This window comes from Sebastes fasciatus, chromosome 19 (assembly GCF_043250625.1).
Source record: "Sebastes fasciatus isolate fSebFas1 chromosome 19, fSebFas1.pri, whole genome shotgun sequence".
Classification (NCBI taxonomy): domain Eukaryota; kingdom Metazoa; phylum Chordata; class Actinopteri; order Perciformes; family Sebastidae; genus Sebastes; species Sebastes fasciatus.
In genome coordinates this window covers 23,459,783-23,481,602 of record NC_133813.1, presented here as the reverse complement: position 1 = coordinate 23,481,602, position 21,820 = coordinate 23,459,783, and the positions used below count along the sequence as shown (strand labels likewise).

General features: G+C 40.1%; 2 protein-coding genes across 2 annotated transcripts in view; one reads left to right on the top strand and one right to left on the bottom strand.

The window, feature by feature from the left end:
* The window catches only part of traf2b (Tnf receptor-associated factor 2b), a 171,352-nt gene that overhangs the window by 20,121 nt on the left and 129,411 nt on the right, over window positions 1-21,820 (bottom strand). The window lies entirely within an intron of this gene.
* The window catches only part of ass1 (argininosuccinate synthase 1), a 39,619-nt gene that overhangs the window by 567 nt on the left and 17,232 nt on the right, over window positions 1-21,820 (top strand). Inside the window, exons 2-9 of the mRNA XM_074618569.1 lie at window positions 2,648-2,782; window positions 4,699-4,767; window positions 6,104-6,292; window positions 8,351-8,407; window positions 8,517-8,591; window positions 9,700-9,770; window positions 9,904-9,934; window positions 18,806-18,896. Of these exons, the coding sequence (XP_074474670.1) occupies window positions 2,681-2,782; window positions 4,699-4,767; window positions 6,104-6,292; window positions 8,351-8,407; window positions 8,517-8,591; window positions 9,700-9,770; window positions 9,904-9,934; window positions 18,806-18,896 (685 nt within the window). The 5' untranslated portion in view covers window positions 2,648-2,680. The remainder of the gene's footprint in view (window positions 1-2,647; window positions 2,783-4,698; window positions 4,768-6,103; window positions 6,293-8,350; window positions 8,408-8,516; window positions 8,592-9,699; window positions 9,771-9,903; window positions 9,935-18,805; window positions 18,897-21,820) is intronic.

The window sequence follows — 21,820 nt, the reverse complement described above, 5'->3', positions numbered from 1 at the left end:
TGTAGAAAAATGGATTACCACATTTACCAGTGTTATATATTGCTTAAAAATTCAAATTCTGTCTTCCTTTTTAAATGCTACTGGTAGTCAATTTTAATAACTCTTTACAACCTAAAAAAAACCCCTCAGCTACATCACTTAATAGGTAGTCTCACTTGATAGAAGAAGATAGTTGGGGTATTTAAGCTGGAAATAAAAGATATCAGCATGGTTTGAGGAGGATGATGACATCTTCACAGGTGGTTTCCTCACAACCTGAATTACATGCAGTGACATGGACAAATATGTCATCCCATTAAAAATGTGGGTGTGTTGTGTAGCCTGCAAAGACTGCAGATAGGCAAGGAGGAAGTGCAAGACACATTTTAATCTGTTAATCATATAGTTAAAGTACATATGTTATGTTACTTATACATAGCAAAATATCATATGAAAGATTTCTGCTTTGATTTTGTAATTATACAATAACTTGCACAACTTGGTTGCCACTCCAGCCAGCTTGTCAGGATACATGATAAAGAAACTGGGGTTGGATGGTTTGAAATGAATAAACCATATCAAAATATTGTAATGGTGGATTTCTACTCTAAGTGCACTCATAAATCATTAGCAATAACAAAAAAGTATAATTTTTTTCTGTCTATTACAATGTACTGAGAATCTGAATGTGAGAAACTACCTAATAGTAAAATAATAATAGTCTTGAAGAGACCTTTTTTTTCCCAACGAAATCATAAATTTTTCATGAATGGTTAACTCCTGTCAATGAATAAAGTGATGCTTTAAAACACATTAGATATATATATTTTTGTATTATTTTAACAGATTTATATTATCTCCAGAAAACAGTATGTTCAAAGTATCCTGAGTTGTAGCCCATATTCTGTGTACATAATCAATAGGGTGAATTATAAAGTTATTATTATTATTATTATATTATTATATATAAAATCAAAGCAGAAAACTTTCATATGATATTTTGACAGTATAAGTAATATAACATATGTACTTTAACTATATGATTAATAGATTAAAATTACCTGAAAGCGACCCGACCCCGGAGGAGCGGTTGAAGATGAGATGAGATGAGATTAAAATGTGTCTTGCACTTCCTCCTTGCCTATCTGAAGTCTTGCAGGCTACACAACACACCCACATTTTTAATGGGATAACATATTTGTCCATGTCACTGCATGTAATTCAGGATGTGAGGAAACCACCTGTGAAGATGTCATAATCCTCCTCAAACCATGCTGATATCTTTTATTTCCAGCTTAAATACCAGAACTATCTTATTCTATCAAGTGGGACTGAGTTTTTTGGTTGTAAAAAGTTCTTAAAACTGACTACCGGTAGCATTTAAGCATTTTTAAGCAATACATAACACTGGTAATCCATTTTGCTTGATATTGGCTCCTGACACAATGTGCTACTTCACTGTAAAGCACTTTTATTGCACTGGTAGATCTTTCTAAGAGAGCTCCGAACCTCAGCCCCAGCACTGTAGGCTGCAACTAATGATTATTTGCTTCACTGATTAAACTGTTATCCATCTAATCATTTAGTCTCTAAAATGTCAGAAAATAGTGAAAAATGCCCATGACAAGTTCCCAGAGCCCAAGTTGATATTGTCAAATTGCTTGTTTTGGCACTTCAACAGTTTTCACTAAAGTATAAGAATTAAATGTTCACATTTCAGAAAATGAAACCAGCAAATGTTTTCCCAGAGCTGTGCTGTTATTTGTAAACCACGCTTTGCCACGTGTTGTTAGTATACTACACTCTGGGAACATTTTTTATGGGATGACATATGTGGCCATAACTCCTCCCAGTTACATGCATCACTGAAGAGTTTGATTCACGACGTGGGGAAACCATCTGTGAAGATGTCATCATCCTCCTCAAACCATGCTGATATCTTTTATTTCCATTTTGAATACAATAACTATCTTTTTCTATCAAGTGGGACTAACTATTAAGTGATGTAGCTGAGTTTTTTTTAGGTTGTAAAGAGTTATTCAAATTGACTACCAGTAGCATTTAAAAAGGAAGACAGAATTTGAATTTTTAAGCAATATATAACACTGGTAAATGTGGTAATCCATTTTTCTACACATTTGCCACCTGACACAATGTGCTACCTCACTGTAAAGCACTTTTATTTCACTGGTAGATCACTCTAAGAGAGCACCGAACCTCAGCCCCAGCACTATAGGCTGCAGCTAATGATGATTTGTTTCACTGTCGTCCAGTCATCTAATCATTTAGTCTCTAAAATGTCAGAAAATAGTTCCCAGAGCCCAAGTTGATGTTGTTAAATTGCTTGTTTTGTCCATTCAACAGTTGGTTTTAAAGTATAAGCAGCACATGTTCACATTTCAGAAGATGAAACCAGCAAATGTTTGGAATTATAAATTACTTAATTGTTAAATAGATTATAAAAATTGTTGATTATTTAACTTTCCATGGTTCAACCAATCGATTAATTATCAGCTGCCTCAGGCCCTGTCCCGCAGCTGTGCTGTTATTTTTAAACCATACAGAGCCACGTGTTCTTATAGAAGTTAGTACACGCAGGTTATATATTGACACTTCCTCCTCAGCTGGTATAATTGCCTCCCTCTGTCTCTCTGCTGCCACTCCACAGCTTCTTTACCTGTCTGACTGAAGGGCCTTCATCATGTCTAAAGGTACCGTGGTTCTGGCCTACAGCGGCGGACTGGACACATCCTGTATTCTTGTCTGGCTGAAGGAACAGGGCTACGATGTAATCGCCTTCTTGGTAAGGTTTAGGGACCAGTGTGTGTGAAACAGGTGTCATCTGTGTTTCCAACCAGCTGCTTTTGCATGTCATGTATCTCTGAAGTTTTACAATTTACTGTTTTCAGGCAGCTGATGCAACTTGCCATATGGACATGTGAGAGCTTTCCATTGGCTGTCCCAATCAGAGCTATATAGTACCAGTTAACTCCAAACCACACAGGATGTGGCTTCATAATACCAGTTCAAATCTCAGTGGATTTACTTTTTGCCATGGGGCAGTTTAGAACTGCGAAGCAGGCAGATTCTCTTGTTGTCTAACTTTTCATTCAGTGGTTTTGTGGTTCGGTGTGGGGGGGATGGGTGATAGTCTGTAGTTCACTGCTGGGTCACGTGAGGTGCAGCCCTCCAACTCTTTTTAGCTCACCGGGGGAGTAGAAGAAGAATAGCAGGCACTGATCCAACACATAATTGATTGTCTTTGATGAAACTATGCACTTCCTTCAACTTGTCAGAGAAGATTGCATCAACAAATAGTCAGGCAGAAATCGATAATTACAGTAATAACTTCTTGTTGCTTTCAAGAAGTTGATGAGTTTTTTAATTTGTGATGTCAATCTGTTTGTAAAATTAAATTAAATAATGCACCTGCCTGTAATGCAAGTGTAATTCACACGTCATGGAAAACAGTTGACAAAGTGCCGCTGGAATGTCATAATGACAGGTTTTGTTATATGTATGGAATTGTAGCTTTGGACGTGACTCATCCTTAATCTACTGTTATCGAAAAGGCACTGAAATTAAAAGGATAAAGTACTGAAACTAGGGCTGTCAAAGTTTTAACGCAAAATCGTTTTAACGCCACTAATTTCTTTAACGCATTAACGCAATTGATAATTCAAAGCTTGTAGTGGGCTCAGTTTTAAAGCTAGAGTGAAGATACTGGTATCATATGAAACTAGAAAACCTAAGGAATCCATTGGTCATGTCTTACTAGCTTGTCGCGACGGAGGCTAAATAACGCTACAAACTTGCGCTAAATTTTGGCAAGGAAAAATTGTCATGGCCATTCTCAAAGGGGCCCCTTGACCTCTGACCTCCAGATATGCGAATGAAAATGGTTTCTATGGGTACCCACGAGTCTCCCCTTTACAGACATGCCCACTTTATGATAATCACATGCAGATTTGTGCAAGTCAACACTGACACACTGACAGCTGTTGTTGCCTGTTGGGCTTGAGTTTGCCATGTTATGATTTCAGCATATTTAATATGCTAAATGCAGCACCTGTGAGGGTTTCTGGACAATATTTGTCAATGTTTTGTGTTGTTAATTGATTTCCAATAATAAATATATACATACATTAGTATAAAGCAAGCACATTTGCCCACTCCCATGTTGATAAGAGTATTAAATACTTGACAAATCTCCCTTTAAGGTACATTTTGTGATAAAAGTTGTGCGATTAATTTGCGTTTAATCGTGATTAACTACAGTATATACAATCATGTTATAAATCACAATTACATATTTAAATCAACTGACAGCACTAACTGAAACTATCAAAAGTATATTTAAGTGTTTGTGCTGCAGATTTGTCAGTTTTGTTTACTAGATCAGTATCATGTCTCCGCAGGAAAATATTCCCTTGTTTAGTGTTCAGCTCAGGAGATCAGGCTGCCTCTTCAAGCCCCTAAGTGGTGTTCATGCTTGGTTTCCGCTGTGAGGTGGTTGCTACATCTCCTCTACAGACGTGATCTGAATTACAAGATCATGGATTGGCAGAATTAACACTTGCACAGTCATGAGCCCGCATGTTTATATATAGAGCGCTTGCATGTTTTTTGCCCTAAACTGAAGTAACTGCATGGTTTATGGTTTTTATGTGTGTTATATTTGCGTCACTTTGATGTGTAATTAAATGTGTGTTTTTCTAGGCCAACATTGGGCAAGAGGAAGATTTTGAAGCTGCCCGGAAAAAGGCAGAAAGCCTCGGCGCAAAGAAGGTAAGAGACAGAATGAAATATGATTTTGTTTAAAGGCCCTTTCACACCAAGCCGACAGTTGGCTGTCTGAAAGTTTGGGACCGCCAGTGAGCGTCTGTCAGCCTAGTTTCGGCCTAGTTTTCGCGGTGTGTTTTCGTGGTGTGTCCCTAACGTAGTCTGCCTGTGTTGGCGTTTTTTCGGCTGATTCAGCATGTTGAATCGTCAGCGGAGCTCATCAGTCAGAGAAATCACTCTGATTGGCTGTTCAGCTTAAATAAATCGGTGCACAAGAAGAGAAACAGAAAAGCAAGCCAACAAGTAAAGTCAAGAGGGCACACACAGAAGACTCGTCTCGTTTTTATCTTCATCTCATCTGATCATTCCAATACACAGATATTTTCACAGCGACATGGCCATCTGGAATGAAGTGGTGAGTGAGAGTGGTGTGAAAATGGTCGACCAATGACGCTTTGTTTCATGTACACATCGTAACAACGGCTTGTATATCAGCAGTCCTCGGTCTTCTGGTTTCCCTTTTTGGATGACGAATACAGACTACTGCCGCCTGCTGGTGTGGAGAGTTATTTCCTCTCATGCAGGCGCAGAACGTACATGGTAACTGGCCCTCAGCTGTAGTCTTTGCTGTTCAAATGTAACTTGTTGGCCAAGATGATTACAAAGTGAGGCGACACAAGAGTCGGCCCTCAACGCCGCTAGTTCATTGATGTCGGCTTGGTGTGTCTGGGCCTTTAAGGGCATCATCAGTCATTTAGCATCTTCCTACCCAAAAGGTCCCTTGACCTTTCAATTTGAAAGGTCCAAATCGGGGATGTTGTAGTTCATGGTTGGCGCCTTAACACCTAGGGTGCCCCATACTGGTACTTTTTAGAATATTTAACATTCATTGGCTGGTGGGAAACACTGATTCGAAGAAGCTGAAGATCAATCTTTTTGCTGCAAGATGTCAAATTCTATTTATCCTGTCAGATGTCAGAGCTTCCCCCAAGCACCAGGTTACACCAATAAAGAAGTGTTTTTAAAATGTCCTCTATGGCCATAACATGCAACGATAATGACCAAAAGCAAGTTTCCAGCCTCTTCACGTACAATGTGTACTTGCATGCTGTAATGAATGGAAATCAGTAGCTGCTTTATTCTGATTCTTGAGAAGGTTTTCTGAGTTCACATCACATTCTTACAGTATGAGACAACGCTCTTTTGTGGCAAACAATCATCAGTTATTTCTTTTCCTAGAAGGGAAAGATCATTAAATATTTCTCACATAAAAATGACTCAGAGATGAATAGAATCAAAGACTTAACACAAAGAAATGGTCTGTGTCTGTTCTATTGTGTAGGTTTTCATTGAAGACCTGCGTTCAGAGTTTGTGGAGGACTTCATCTGGCCCGCAGTTCAGGCAAATGCCGTTTATGAGGACCGATACCTGCTGGGCACTGCGGTAGCACGGCCCTGCATCGGCCGCCGTCAGGTGGAGATTGCACGCAGGGAGGGTGCCCAGTTTGTCTCCCATGGTGCCACGGGAAAGGTAAACCAGACAGGACAAGAGACTATACTCAGAGGAAGGAGAATGTTCAAGAATCTGCTAATATGACCCAAATGAAATTGATTTAAAGAATATTTACATTTTCTTGCCTTTATTCTAGAGCTGGGACAGAAAAGTTTAGTGAAAGACCAGTTTCTAATACTGGAAATAAATCCTCAACATTATGGTTACATGCTATGTGACTGATCCACAAGGATGACCCAGCCAAACAAAAACTAACTAGGTCACTGTCCATAGTCTGGACATGAGGATTTAGGCCATGTGTTTGCAGGGTTGAACATTAACTTTATTTAACCAAACTCAAACTGCAACAGTAAATCAGAAACCTTCCCTACTCGGAGACATTTCTGCCCTCTTTCATTCAGTAACTATAATGTTCTTCTCTTTAATCATCTGTTCATTAGAAAGAATAGAAGAAAATAGATGCTGCAAATCTGAGACAGATGTTATCATCTATCAACTGCACTTTACCTCACACTGCACTGAACCATCAGCTAAATGAAATGAGTCACTGCAGTTCAAAGGAAAATGCAAATGGATTTTTTGCGCTTTGGAGGCCTGCCAAACGGTTTCCTGATTAGTACGAGTGAGCAGTGAGTGAAAAATGTTGAATATTTGCCTGGATTTTCATTCAAAAGCTGACGACTTTATCTGTAATCCTTTCACATTGTCATTTCCGGATTTTTTTGGGATAGATACGTTGTTCCAAAGACCTGTAGTCCCTCATAAAATGTTGGCTGTGTCCATGTGGTACTAGGATAATCTGGCATGTTTTATCTCTTAATTAGCTGTAAAACAGCACAGCATTCTCTATTTCAACTTTTCTCAAAAAATGACACCTGGATGATGAATAAATTATTCCAAAGTGTCGTAAAACTGGAAAATAATTGAATTAACAAGTGTTGAGTCAGTTGACACATTGTGTGGTCCAGAGGAATATAAATGTGTTCTTGAAGATGCAAATATAGTTCAGGGAACTCTTATGTATATAGAGCAGTGATATAAGTTGTAGTTTTTCTTATTATAAAATGATAAATATGATAGAAATATAATGATTATGATAACATAATAATTTAAACTGTTGTTAATTTGTTAAAGGCTTCACTACATCTCATCTCTTTTGGTCAGAATAACTTCATCCAACATAAAGTGCTGTGTAAGCTGCAGCTGTGCTATTTGGATAAATGTTAAGTCTGTGTGCTATCAAGGTTCTAGTAGTTTAAGTAAAATTATATAAGTAGTTTAATCATTTTGCATTGTGATTGAATTCATTTTTTAAAATTTCCTAAATATAGTTTATCATTCATATACCTTTACAAATTTTTTTCTTGTAATATTTCCACCAATTTTATTAAATTGAGTCATCGATTGAAATGCCGTGTCCATATTTGGCCTGTAGATGGAGACAGATACCACGTCATAAAGTTACAATACAGACCTCAAATATTACCTTCATCAGCTGTGTCTGAACATTTTTCAGCAGTGTTTGTTTGTTTTTATATGTGTGATTAAGACAATGCAGCTTGCTCCCCTTTATATTTCTGTTTTTTATTTTGAAGCTGATAAATGAACAAAGAGACAGAGCGCTGTACAGGAAAATATAGGAATGAAAACTTAAGCAGGATGTAATCCCGGCATGTGTCACATGTCAATCCAGACATTGGAAACATCACCATTCAACCACCACTGTGCACTAGAACTGAATTTATAGGCAATATTAGTCGAGTCAAATAGATTTGAGCATTTTTTTTCTGTTGTTCTCTGTCTTCTATGATATTAAATTGAAGATCTTTGCGATTTAAACTGTTGATAGCATACAATTTGCTTTTTGAATTATGTCAACTTGGGCTTTGGGAAATAGCAGCAAGGGGCATTTTCCACTACTTTCGGACTCTTTACAGACCAACAGTATAATCAATAATGTTGCAGCCCTACTGTACACACGTTCAGTTACTGTTAATCTAAATACAGACGAACATTGACACACATTGACTCACATGTGGTACATAAAGCTGAGCCATTGTGTTTGTGTTTTTGCAGGGCAATGACCAGATACGTTTTGAGCTGACATGCTACGCCCTCTACCCCGAAGTTGAGGTAACATTGTTGTTTTACTGTATTACTGTATTATGGCTTGTACTGTTTGACACAGCATCTGTTGAAATGATGGTGCTTCAGCCAGGCCGACGCTCTCACTCTGTTTCAGATCATTGCACCGTGGAGGATCCCTGAGTTCTACAACCGCTTCAAGGGAAGAAAAGACCTGATGGAGTATGCACAGGTAACTCCATCAGTCTGTTTAATTCAAAATCACAAAATGCCTAGTGCAGTTTGCTGGCGTCTAGGGCTGCCAACTAAAGATTACTTTCATTATTGATAAATCTATGAATTATTTGTAATGATTGATTCACCATTTGGCCTATAAAATGTCCAAACAGCACAAAGTAATGACCTAAAATTAATTATTTGTTTAACAAACAGTCAAAAGGTACTGTATTTGTCACAGGGAAATATTTATGTTTATAAAAGTGATTTTAAAAATGTTTCTTTTGTCTGAAGCATTTAGCAGATTTCTTAGCAGCATATTAACAGAAAAGAAAAGCAATGATCACATCATAACAGAAATATTCACCGAGGGCTTTGTATTGTGTAAAACTATCAAATTACTGTATAGATTTTTTCCTTCTCACTGAATACTCCTGTACTCTTGTTTCATCTATATATTGCTTTCATTTTATGGTAAAGCTCTCCCAATCTTTATTTCCTTTTTCTTTTTTGAATCCGTTTATATCTGGAAATCAATAAAGCGTTATCTTATCCATATGTGTTGACAAAAGCTCAACAGTTTTCGGATGAAAAATTAAATCCCTTCATCGTGTGTATTGAATTTAGATGCCTATAATATTTATTATTACATCCCTACTCTCTACCTGTAATTTAATTTCACACTCATGATTATATTTAGAGTTAACTTAACCTTTCTCAGATTTAGACCACACACACATTCATTGGCGGTTTGTTCATATGGTCCCATTAGATTGTGGTTTAGACCAGTTTTTCCCCACTAGAGGGTGGTCATGATGTTTTAGTGAACACCACTCTCTAGCTGGGCTCTGGAAGACTTCACATAATCTTAAAACACTGAGTTGTTGACTTTTCCCCTGAACATACCAAAAATATCTTTCTTCGTTGATCGTGTGGAGAAACAGATTTTGGTTACACAGCATGCCGAAAACCAGCTGCTGGAAATAGTTTGCTTGGTTCCTTGTATTCTGTACTTTACCGACAGACAAGCATAGCTGTGATTTAAAGTCTCTTACTTTCAGGTGCAGTTAGCTTACAAGCAAACAGTATGTAACATAACAACAGCTTTCTCTGTCAAACTGTAGAAACATGGCATCCCTGTGCCCGTCACTCCTCAGTCACCCTGGAGCATGGACGCCAACCTCATGCATATAAGGTGGGTAGGACTGGTGTGATACACCTTCTTTAGTTCCTGTTATACAGTATGTACTGCATATATTATAAATATTTTATTTTTTTCAATCAGAATTATAATAGACTGTAATTTTATAAACAATGTTTCTTTACAGTTATGAGTCGGGCGTCCTGGAGAATCCCAAGGTAAGACCGCTTCCTGATGGCATGTCTACAGATTCTTGAACAAAATTGGTCCTATTAGTTATTCCTTTGTCCTCCTTTTGGCCCCTTCACCCTTTAGAGTGTGATGTGCTAATATACTACTTAAAGGAACAGTGTGTAGGATTTCGGGGGATCTATTAGCAGAAATTGAATAAAATATGCATAACTATGTTTTCATTAGTGTATAATTACCTGATCTCCCCATGTGGAGTTTGCATGTTCTCCCCGTGTTAGCGTGGGTTTTCTCCAGGTTCTCCGGTTTCCTCCCACAGTCCAAAGACGTGCAGGTTAGGTTAATTGTTGACTCTAAATTGCCCGTAGGTGTGAATTTGAGTGTAAATGGTTGTCTGTCTCTATGTGTCAGCCCTGTGGTAGTCTGGCGACCTGTCCATGGTGTGCCCCACCTTCGCCCAATGTCAGCTGGTATCGGCTCCAGCCCAACACGACCCCGAATGGGGTTACAGATAATGGATGGATGGATGGATGGATGGATAATTACCTGAAACTAAGAATCGTTGTGTTTTCGTTAGCTTAGAATGAGCCCTTCATATCTACATAGGGAGCAGGTCCTCTTCACGGAGTCCACCGTGTTGCTCCACCATGTTTCTACAGTAGCCCAGAACGGACAAACCAAACACTGGCTCTAGAGAGAGACTTTCACATTTTTACGTTACCTGAAGGCCACGTAGTTCTCCGACATGCTTGTGAAACTGCGGTAACGTGAGCCGCAGAGTTCAAAATCGTGGTACCGTAAAGTAATGGTAAGGATGGCCTCCGAGCAAGGAGAACGGTGTTACCACAGTTTTACACTTGGCGGCTCACGTTACCTCAGTTTTTGAAAGGGAGGAGTGAGCGGAGGGGTACTCAGTTGGTTGCAATCTGCAACCAGACCACTAGATGCCACGAAATTCTACATACTGTACCTTTAATTACACATTTATGGTAACTGAATAAATTTCGTTGCATATACAGTCAACACCGTTATGAATCAGCACTTGTTAAATACCAAGAAAGTCACTCGTCTTAAATAACATATTCTTCTTTTGCACAAATGTATGTTCAGTGTCAATACTGACTTTAATCAAAACAGTTTGATTGTAATCTTAATCACTGACACCATTTTTCAAGAACCTGTAAAAACTGAACTGGAGACATTTGTTCCATTTGTACAGGTGAAAAGAAAATGTACACCTAAACAGTTTTAGATAAAATGAGATTCTGTATAAACATCTGGACAGTCGAAATCATCTTCAGATCAGCACCATTCATCATGATGTAATCTAGTGCTAAAACGAAAAATCTGAACAATCAGAGACAAAATTACCCAGATCGTTTGTCATCGCACACAGAAATAGATTTTAAAATTGGTACAGGTTACTATTGAGAACAGTAAGTAATCTCCTTTGTCCTCTCTCACACACATAATGTTTGCTGTCATTTCCACAGACAGACAAAATATTATATATCTTTTTTTTACCGTTAAAAGCATCATCCACTTGGAGTGATTGTAAAAATAACACGGCAGTAATGTTACTGTCCCTTCTGCTGACCCATGCCAGCCCCACCAGAAACAAACACGACTCACTCTCCCACATTGCCATGGGTGAGACAGAGTTTGATCTCTGCTGGGGTCGGGGGTCAAAGCAGTACATACAGGTTGCCCCCGGTGACCCCCAAAGCTCTCATCCCTTGGTCGCTGTGTCTGTGTCTCTGTCTTACCTCACCCCGGGTCCTCGCCGGGCCCTGGGAAGAGCCTGGGACACACAGACACTGACTTGTCGTCAGCAACGCTTCGACTAATTCCCGATTTCATGGGAGCCGGGGAGGGGGAAGGGTTAGGGCGTTGCGCCCAGCTGGGGCCTCCTGAGTTCCAGCCCCAACTCCTCGGGACCTCATTGTTCCACTGGTTGTGCCGCCGCGGGCTGCGACGTGGGAGGGGAGCCATTTCATCGTGACACCGTGACACCAAAATGTCACCAGTAACAGTAAAGTACAAAGGCAGCGCGCCAGACAGATGAGTCCCCAATGGACGGGGTGTCACAAGGAGGCGAGGGGTCCCAGCGCTGCTGGAGTGGAGATGCAGGGGCAGGGCCACTGTAACTCACAGACCTCTATCTCCCTCACTCTCACTCTCTTTCTCTGTCCCTTTCCCACCCCTCCGCTGCCTCTTTAGTGGTCGGCCTGTGGAGAAATGTTTGAAAAGAATGAGGCGAACCGGCTCAATAGCATAGCGATGTATGATGACAGTATTGTGTAACCGATTCATTCAGGGGTTTTGTTTTGGACCATTTACTCCAATATTGAATCGATTAATGGCATTAAATACAATGAAATATTTATGGTGCAGGGGTCCAGAGTGGTAAAAGGATTTGAATACATTACCCAGGGCACCAAATGATATTTTGAACTTTGAACAAGCTGTGATTATTGAGCAATTTTCAGTAGCCACAACCTCTGGCCTCTCTGGCAATTGGACTTTTTCCAAGTATGTTTGTTAATTAAGGTCAGAGTAAACATCACAACAACATCACAATATCTACATATAATTCTTAGGTTAAATGTTCATTTAAAGCAGGAAGTTAATGCAAATACAAATTAAAAAACAAGATAGTGACTTTCCCACCCAAATGCTCAAACCAACATGACAGATTCTGATCGACCTATAGAGGGTCATCTGAAAGAGGTCATCTTGTTCTAAGTATCTCCTCTCTGTATCAGCCTCTCTCTCTCCTCCAGTTACAGCCCTAAAGGCTCAGGGCAGACCTCGACTATTCAAACCCCACAACGCCCCCCACATGTGATACAAAGGTCCCTCTCTGCTCAACACCGTCAGATTAGGAAATGTCCAAATGGTCGCTCATATGTTCTCCTGTAGATAAGAGTCGGCAGAGTTCAGGTTACTCTATGATTAACACTGTATCCTTCCTGATAACCCCAAACCACCTTGCCTGTAGCACAATGGACTGGTGACTTTTTTATTTACTCACCTCCATCTGGCAGCATTAACCTGTGTGAAGACATGCGCCCGGGGCAACTTCAGCTATCTGTTATCATGTTTATACAGTCACATTTAATTGTATTAGGATGTACCTGTTGACTGCATTGAGCTAGAGGTTGTCGTTAAGTTGAGCAAATCATGCTCCCACATTAGATTCTGTTTGTTTTTTGACCATTGTAGGCAACGTTACTAAACAGTTAACAGACCTGCTTTATGGCAATATTGGATTTACAGGATTTTGAGTTGTGATTATGTATTTAATTCACAGGATTAGCCATAAAGAACATTTCCATCTTTACTATTTAAAAGTCTTATTGATAACATTTTTATGTAGACAAATATATAAAAATAATACATCCACAGAGCCTTTAGAAAGGTGCCGAATAAAAGTATGGCTTTTCCTCAAAAAAAATATTATGATTGTGAATTATTCATTTTTAAAATTTTGGTGGATCCAAAATGAATATTTTGTTTATATCTGACGTTCGGTTCCCACCTCTAACAAGGCTTGTGAGCCAATAGTAAAATGTGCCTGGCAACGACTTGCTGTGAAGTGAATGTAATGGAACAGGGGAGGAAGAATGCAAAATCTGGTGGCTGAATGTTATCAATGTTATCAACATCACTTTTTTTTTTTTTTAAAGTTATTTTTTGGGGGCATTTTTAAGCGTTTATTGATAGGACAGTGGATAGAGTCTTGGAAAGGGGGAGAGAGAGAGATGACATGCGGAAAAGTCTACAGGCCGGATTCGAACCCGGGTCCACCGCGGCTAGGACTGAGCCTTGGCCATACATGGCACCCGCTCTACCGACTGAGCTAGCCAGGCGCCCTAAACATCACTTTTAATCTATAAATGTTGCTCAATTGGAATTCCAGAAAATATTTCATATTAGGATATACCGGCATTGCAATGTAAAAAGTTATATGCTGCCATAGAAGATGCTACCAGTGGTGGAATGTAACGAAGTACATTTACTCAAGTACTGTACTTAAGTACAAATTTGAGGTACTTTTTATTCCACTACATTTATCTGACAGCTTTAGTTACTTCACAGATTACAATCTATCATCCCCTTCCTGTCCTGTGAAAACCACGTATCTCCAGATGTGTTGATGTTGATTGTTTGTGATAAACTGAAGGATGTATAGTGTTCCTTTATGTGTTGAGAAAAATCTCCAACTTCTAAATATAATCTTTATCAAGCCTCTTGGAACTGGAAAACGCATCGTCACGAAACTGACAACAGGCTGTTTTCCTGAGCTCATGAAAAGTGAACTTTTTAGAGGTACGTGGTTCTCACAGGACAGCGTGACAGATAAATATGGTGATCTTATAGAATATGATGCATTGCTGTAGATTAAACTACCCAACCGTATATAAAGGAGTTAAAATTAGCACAACCTTAAACATCTACAGCAGTAAAATGCAACATACACATTAATACAGCAGTAATAATAATCCAGAAACATCATATATAATAGTAAAACACTGACAGGGAACATTTTACTGCTCAATCAATACTTTTACATTAAGTACATGATGCTGATAATACTTACATACTTTTACTTAAGTAAGGTTTTGAATGCAGGGCTTTTAATTGTAGTGGAGAATGAAATGATCTGAATACTTCTTCCACCGCTGCACCCACTCGTAGGTGGTATTAATAGTTCATATTTTTATGGCTGTCTAGTACGGCTGCCCCCCTCTTTGTCAACTAAGATTTCTTTAGTCGATTAGTCATTTTTCATGCTGAATGACTTATTTCCAAGAAAGGTATGAGCATATCTCTGGTAAACACAAGATTTAAAGTGGTGCTTCTGTGTGATTCTTTGTGGAGAAACTCAGTTTTACAGATCTGACGATTAAATCAACTCCTCGATTAGTCGACAACACCGTGTGAGTGTTAGTCGACTAAGAATTTCTTTGGTTGAGGACAGCTTACTGTCTAGTATGCTACATTTCTAATGCTGTGGTATTCATCAGATTTGTTCAGCAATATGCCAATTGTTACATAGCTCACTACTTCCTCTCTGTGTCTCTGTCCCTCCACACATGAGCAGTCAGGGCCCAGCAGCCTGAGGTAGCCTGACACTCGTCCTGAGTCATTAAAACATCACCTCAGTCTTAATTATAGCCTGTGTCAGCGAGCTTCCTTGGGCTCACTGCGCTCTTTGATCCGGGGGGAGCTGATGGGCCGCTGCTCGTGTTGACCAGGAGTAAAGGAGCGTGACGCCGAGCCTCTGCTCACCTAGAGGAAATGAAAACTTGTTTTCTGCTGGTCGCATGGCTGGCTGGAGAGATGGATGGACAGGAGACTGCCTGTAGGGGAAGGAAGCGGGCTTGTAGGTGTATGTATGCATGTGAATGTGTGCTTTGAAGCAAAGAGGTCAGCGTTTGTCATGTGCCTTCGCTGCCCTCAGGTCTGATTGGTCTGACCTGTAATACTTAGCGAGTGCTCCCTGTGTCCATCTCGGCGTCACTGTAGCTTTGCCTCCACGTAGAAGTACCTGTTGTCCTCATTAAATTCAGCTGAGGCCCTAACATTAACCAAAACATCCTGGGTGTTAAGAATATAAATATCGCTTCGGCACATCATGTGTATATTGTTTTATTCTTGTCTCAATTTGCCCTGTTTGCATTTTAAAGAGAAGGACAGACTTGAAACGTGGTGATTTAAGCGTCATTTCCAACCCATTGCTCCAAAGATGTTTTTACCATCCTCTTCTCTTCTGTCTCCCTCTCAACTCTCCCCCTCCTCTCCTCCCCCTCTCCCTCCTGCCACCACTGCCTCTTTTGGCTCTGTTGGCTTCGATTGAAAACCAATGAGGCAACTAATATGTGGAAAGATAGAAATTTACTTGCTTTAAGTTCATGCGTCAGCCTTCTCTTTTGCTGTATGGGCCACGTTTAGCACAACAATATGGCAGAAGCAAAGACTGCCAAAGGAGCTGCTCTGTGCTACATGATGGTGCGCTTCATGCCCCATTTCCCACCAATACCCCCTGCTCCCGCCTTCTCTGTCTCTACCTTTTCCACTCTTTCAGGGCCACGGCTTTGGGACAGGTCCACCTGCAGGGGGTTTGAATTGAAATGCATTGATCTCTCGTTCACTGGAAACAAGCCTATTCCCCTTACTTGTCCTCGTTTCTTTGTATCCAACAGACCAATAGCAAGTTTGAGCTCTCTTGGTTGGAGCATTCATGAGTTTTCAAGCATTCCTCAAGCAGAGGAATGAATTTGTTTGGATTTTAAAAGTGTGTTTTTAATTAATCCGGTGGAAATTGTTCTTATATGAGGCTTTTCTAGAAGCTGTAGTACAGTTAAGCACTCAGTACTTTGGTTGCTTTATAGGAAAAATATGTATTTATTAGGACTGTCAATTGATTGAAATATTGAATCCCGATTAATTGCGCATTGTTTATCTGTTCAAATATACCGTAAAGGGAAATTTTTCAAGTATTTAATACTCTTATCAACATGGGATTTGGCAAATATGCTGCTTTATGTAAATTCATGTACAGTGTATATTTATCACAAGAAATCAGTTTACAACACAAAACAATGACAAATATTGTCCAGAAACCCTCACAGGCATAAAAAAATATGCTCAAATCATAACATGGCAAACTCAAACCCAACAGGCAACAACAGCTGTCAGTGTGTCAGTGTGCTGACTTGACTATGACTTGCCCCAAACTGCATGTGATTATCATAAAGTGGGCATGTCTGTAAAGGGGAGACTCGTGGGTACCCATAGAACCCATTTACATTCACATATCTTGAGGTCAGAGGTCAAGGGACCCCTTTGAAAATGGTCTTGACAGTTTTTCCTCCCCAAAATTTAGTTTGGAACGTTATTTTGCCTCCTTCGTGACAAGCTGTTATGGTTGGTACCAATGGATTCATTAGGTTTTTCTAGTTTCATACGATACCAGTATCTTTACTCCAGCTTTAAAACCGAGCCCGCTGCAACTTCCGAAAGATAGATTACGTTAAAGAAATTAGTGGCATTAAAACGAATTTGCGTTAACGCGTTATTATTGCGTTAACTTTAACAGTCCTAATTTATCCAAAGCTAAAATGAAAAGGTATATTTCAATCTGTTTTGGCAGAAAAAATAAATCTGGAGCTGCTTGTTTAGTTAATGCAGAACATGTCAAAAATCATTAAAGTAATATTTAAACACAGTTTCATGTTTTCACAATGGCTCATATGCGTTATTAGGGGCGGGAATCACCAGAGGCCCCACGATACGATATTATCACGATACTTAAGTCACGAAACGATCTTATTGCGATTTTATTTCTGCTTTATCTAATGAGACACAGTTTTCACTCTGTTCATCTCAGAGTTTTCATTCACAAATATTGAGGTCAGAGGTCAAGTTACCCCTTTGAAAATGGCCATACCAATTTTTCCTTGCCAAAATTTAGTGTAAATTTGGAGTGTTATTTTGCTCTCTTTCCAACAAACACGACATGGTTGGTACCAATTGATTCCGTAGGTTTTCTAGTTTCATATGATGCCAGTATCTTCACTCTAGAATAGCTGCTGTCGGATTGTTAAGAGGTTAATAGTTTATATAATAAAAGATTGATACATGACATCCGTGTATCAATACAATATTGGCACACAAAATATTGCTTTTTACCCCCACCCCTAAGCGCTATACTGTGTTTTATTTGAAAACTGAAAAAGACAGAATATAACACCACAGGAAGCATATACTTCCACATTCTCTAGTATTTAAAATTCAATCCATCTTTCCCCCCTCAAAGAGTATGCATCAAAAGGCTTTTTAGGGTAGTCATTTCGCCCCTCTCCTGTTCGCTCTCATTTGGCATCTTTCAGGGCACTGAGGCAGAAAATACAGGAGAAGAAGACGGGCGCCTTCCCAGTCAATTTTGGTGTTTAGTTAAAAGGAAGGAAAGTGATTGCGCTGCTCGTTTTCTCTTCGCTGACAGGCGACGAGCGGATGCCGATTAGTTATTGTATGATGATTTAGTGTCTGGTAAAGCTTTCCATTTAAATGCACCCAGTAGTTATTTTGCATAGTCCCCCTGCAATTTGCCTCAGCTCAGGAGACATTGGCCATCGTCTTGTCCTAATGCTGTGTAATTGTTAGAGGGCCACATCGCTGGGCAGACACGTCAGACCGCCACGCTCTTTTAGGTCCCAACCATGACTTACTGAAATCGTTCCCGGCTCCCACCATCTGGAAAAATGACAAACATCCGTCACCCAGGACAACTTTAGTGGATTTAGGGTGTGGACTTTGTTGTGTGATGCCCATTTAGCGAAATTCTTCATTTGAAAATAAAATAGAAGGGAAACGTCACTCAGAAAATCAAAACTGGAAAACTGGAAGATTAGAAGAAGTGAAGACAGGTAGAGAAGAAGATTTTTACAGACAGGCAGAATATTATTGAGGACATAGTATTGCTCAGTTCTGTCATAGTATCAGGTGTGTGTTGACTTGTCAAGTATTCACTATTCTTGGGGATGTGAGTCATTTCTTTCTTTTGCCCTTTCCCACTCTCCTCCTCGCTGCATCCTGCTTTTTCCCGCCTTCCCCCCGTGGTGAAGGGCCACGCAGGGAAAATGAAACCAAATAGAGGAGAAAAATGGAACATTGATTTTTTTTCTCTCTTCACTCAACTCCTGATGGCGTTTTCAGGTTTCTCCTTTTTCACGCATCATCCTCTCTTTTCTTCTCCCGCCATGTCTCGAGTTGTCCGTTATCACCTCACACAATAGTCTCCCCGTCCGCAGTACTGTCGTTTGATGAGGTCGCAGAAGGTCCTGTGTGTGAAATAGAGAAAGTGAGTGTGTGTGTTTTTGTGTGTTTTTCAGACCCACGCTCCGGCTGACCTGTACCTGATGACCAAGAACCCAGAAGATTCTCCCAACGCCCCAGACGTACTGGAGATAGAGTTCAGAAATGGTTTGTGGCACTTGTTGATTTCTCTCTCAGTTCACAGCTTTTTTTTTTTTTTTCCTTTTACCTTTACATGCCAAAAAAATCAAGTATACATTATGAAAGCTCAGAACTGACATTATTATTTTGATTTAATGGGAATTCGATTCAGTTTTATTCTCCCTTATATGTGAACATGATATACAACAAAATTAAATGAATAAAAAAAAAAAAATTCAAATATATGCCTAATATAGAGCGCTGCAGGAATGAGTCCTAAAACCTGTAAATGGGTTAGCATTTTAGCTCTTCCTGTTCCCTCATCTCAAGTTTTTTAGTTAGATGCATAAAATAAGGTCTGTGGTCAACACAAGCTTAAGAGATTTTAACGTTTTGTTCTATGATAAAAGAAAATACGTCGGTAAATACTCCACTCTTGAATTTTGAAGCCTTTAAAAAAGGTGGATGCTAACAAGTGGTTAAATGAGACTACAAAACATCATCATGCCGACTCGTCCGCCTTTACAGCCCCGTTGTGTATAGTCACGTTCATGCAACTGTTGTAGTTCGTTTAAAGCCTAACGTTAGCGTTTTACTTCTAGCGATTGCATTCACACTTAAAAAGTCATAAAAGTGGTGTTCATTTGTGGAGATTATCTTGCAGAACAAAAAGTATCCTAAACATTTGTTTGCCACAGAGCTGATTTTCTGCAATAATCCAAAACCCAATGGAAAAATCCCATTGGCTTTTTGTCGAGGGAACCAGGGCGATTCTAACTTCCTTATTGGCCTACAAAAATGTGTCATTCCTGCACCACTCTATTGGTCTTACCTGTCATATTTGTGAAATTGATTTGGAATTTGTCTGTTGAATGCAACCTGGTCTTTTGCATTTGAGCTTTAATTATGTCAGATTTTAGGGCAAATTAAATTAAAAGGAAATTTGCACTTCATTTGAAAAACGTCAGGACTTTCCCAGGGTTGGTTTCTGAAATCTGTCACCCATCAAAATCGATTGGATGCGTTGATTGTATTTTTTTTGTTGTATATCATGCACACACACACACTTGAAAAGAAGTTTCAGTTATTTGCACTTACTTCTATAATGCACCAGAAATAGATAGTGTTCATCCTCACTCCCTTCATATTACTTAACACTGATGGTCATCGCTGCAGGGCTACAGCTCTCACACTGACCCGCTTGCACTTTATCACCATTCCTGACCACCCAGACTTATCCTTAACCCCTCACAGCATTACTTGGTCCAAAGCTGCCATGTTTGGCCCGGGGGCACACACGCAGGCCGGAAGCATTAAGTCCAGCTAATACACCAAGCCCCGAGGGGCCAGGGAGACGCTCATTAGATATATCGCCACAAGGGCCGAGCTGAATAGTGGAAAGTGTCACATGTTTGCGTAAAGAGAAAATGGCAAGAAACATCCCAGCCTGGGGCAAATGGCACAGATGTCCCTTCATCCTCGATCACTAGCGGAGGCTGCAGAGCGCTCACATCAATCGACTGACAGACACTCGCTCCTCTGATCACATGGGCAGCTTTATGAGCTATAATAGTAATATATGGGGAGGTTGGGAGAAGATTTGGTGGGAATATTTGTGACCACTAAAGCTGCTAAAAGTACCAATTAAAATGCCATTCAGAAGTCAACATGTATTTGCACTGAAATGGTGTCCAGAACATATTTTCTTTGGGAAACTGGTAACACTTTACCAGTTTCCCAAAGAAAATGTTTAACTATAAAACAAGTCGGTTGGTGTCAGTTCAGCTGGAGATGAGGTATGCTTTTAGTAGTAAAGCCCAGTCTGGTTTCGCGGGTTCTTTGCAGGCCTGCGCTCCGTTTTCACACATATTCTCTGTGCCTTTTATTGAGCACCCTATGACAAAAGCTGTTTTAGTTGTCCACACAAAGGCCCGAGCCTACTCCTCCCTCTGAGCACAAGATCAGCACAAGAATGTTTCATTTCATTCCCCCTCCCACCTTTTCATCCCTGCCTTTCTCACCAAAGTTTTCTCACTGATTAAAAAAGAATATTTAACGACAGGAACCTTTTCCCCCGTCAAACACTCCATTCCCCCGATTCTGTCCCTTTTTCAAGAAAGAAAAAAAATTTCATCCCTCCCTCCTTTCACGCCAAAGGAGTGGAGAGGAAAAAGAGACAGAGAGGAAAAATGTAAAGCAGTAATTTTTCCTACAACTGTGTCTGTGCTCCCATTGTCTGCACTGTTAGGCTGCGAAAAACTGAAGAAAAGGATCACGGAGAGAAAAAGACCCCTCAGTGAATGATAGAGCCCGCATGATGGAGAGAGCGAGGGAAAAAAGAGAGCACAGGCACGAAAGGCCAGCCCCTACACTCCCACGTTCAGACACTTAATTTATTTGAACTTTTAATCTAATTATTAGGTATCTGGGAGGGGGGGCGCCGTTTTAATAATGCACCATCCATACTGCCCTCTCCTGCACTGGGAGGTACTTTTTCTTCTGCCATGGGAGCCGCCACGATTCCCGCGATATGAGAATGGGCCATCAACAAAGCCCTTGTCTAAAAAAATTTGTCAAGTCCTTCACGTGTCATTCCTGTGAAGGCTTTGTAAACGCTGGTTGAAAGGCCAACAGAAGTGCTGCTCTTCTCTTCAAAGCTACGTGACTGACAACTGCAAGCACGCTAAAATACGTATAGGGCCGAGCGCTGGACGGATGGAGAGTGAATATCAGCAGATTTCCTCTCCTTTTGTAGTCCTCAAATGGTTATATTCCCTTCTCAACACGCACACGGGTCTCATGTTTGTTTCCTCGCCTCCACCTTTGGCCCGTGTTGCTCATTGAAGGCCATGAATAAGCAGGTCCTTGACAGTGATTGATGTGTACTTGGTTTAAGTGGCTTTAGAGAGGAAGTGTGTGGCGCAAGCGTGGGTGTGTAAAGAGATATACTA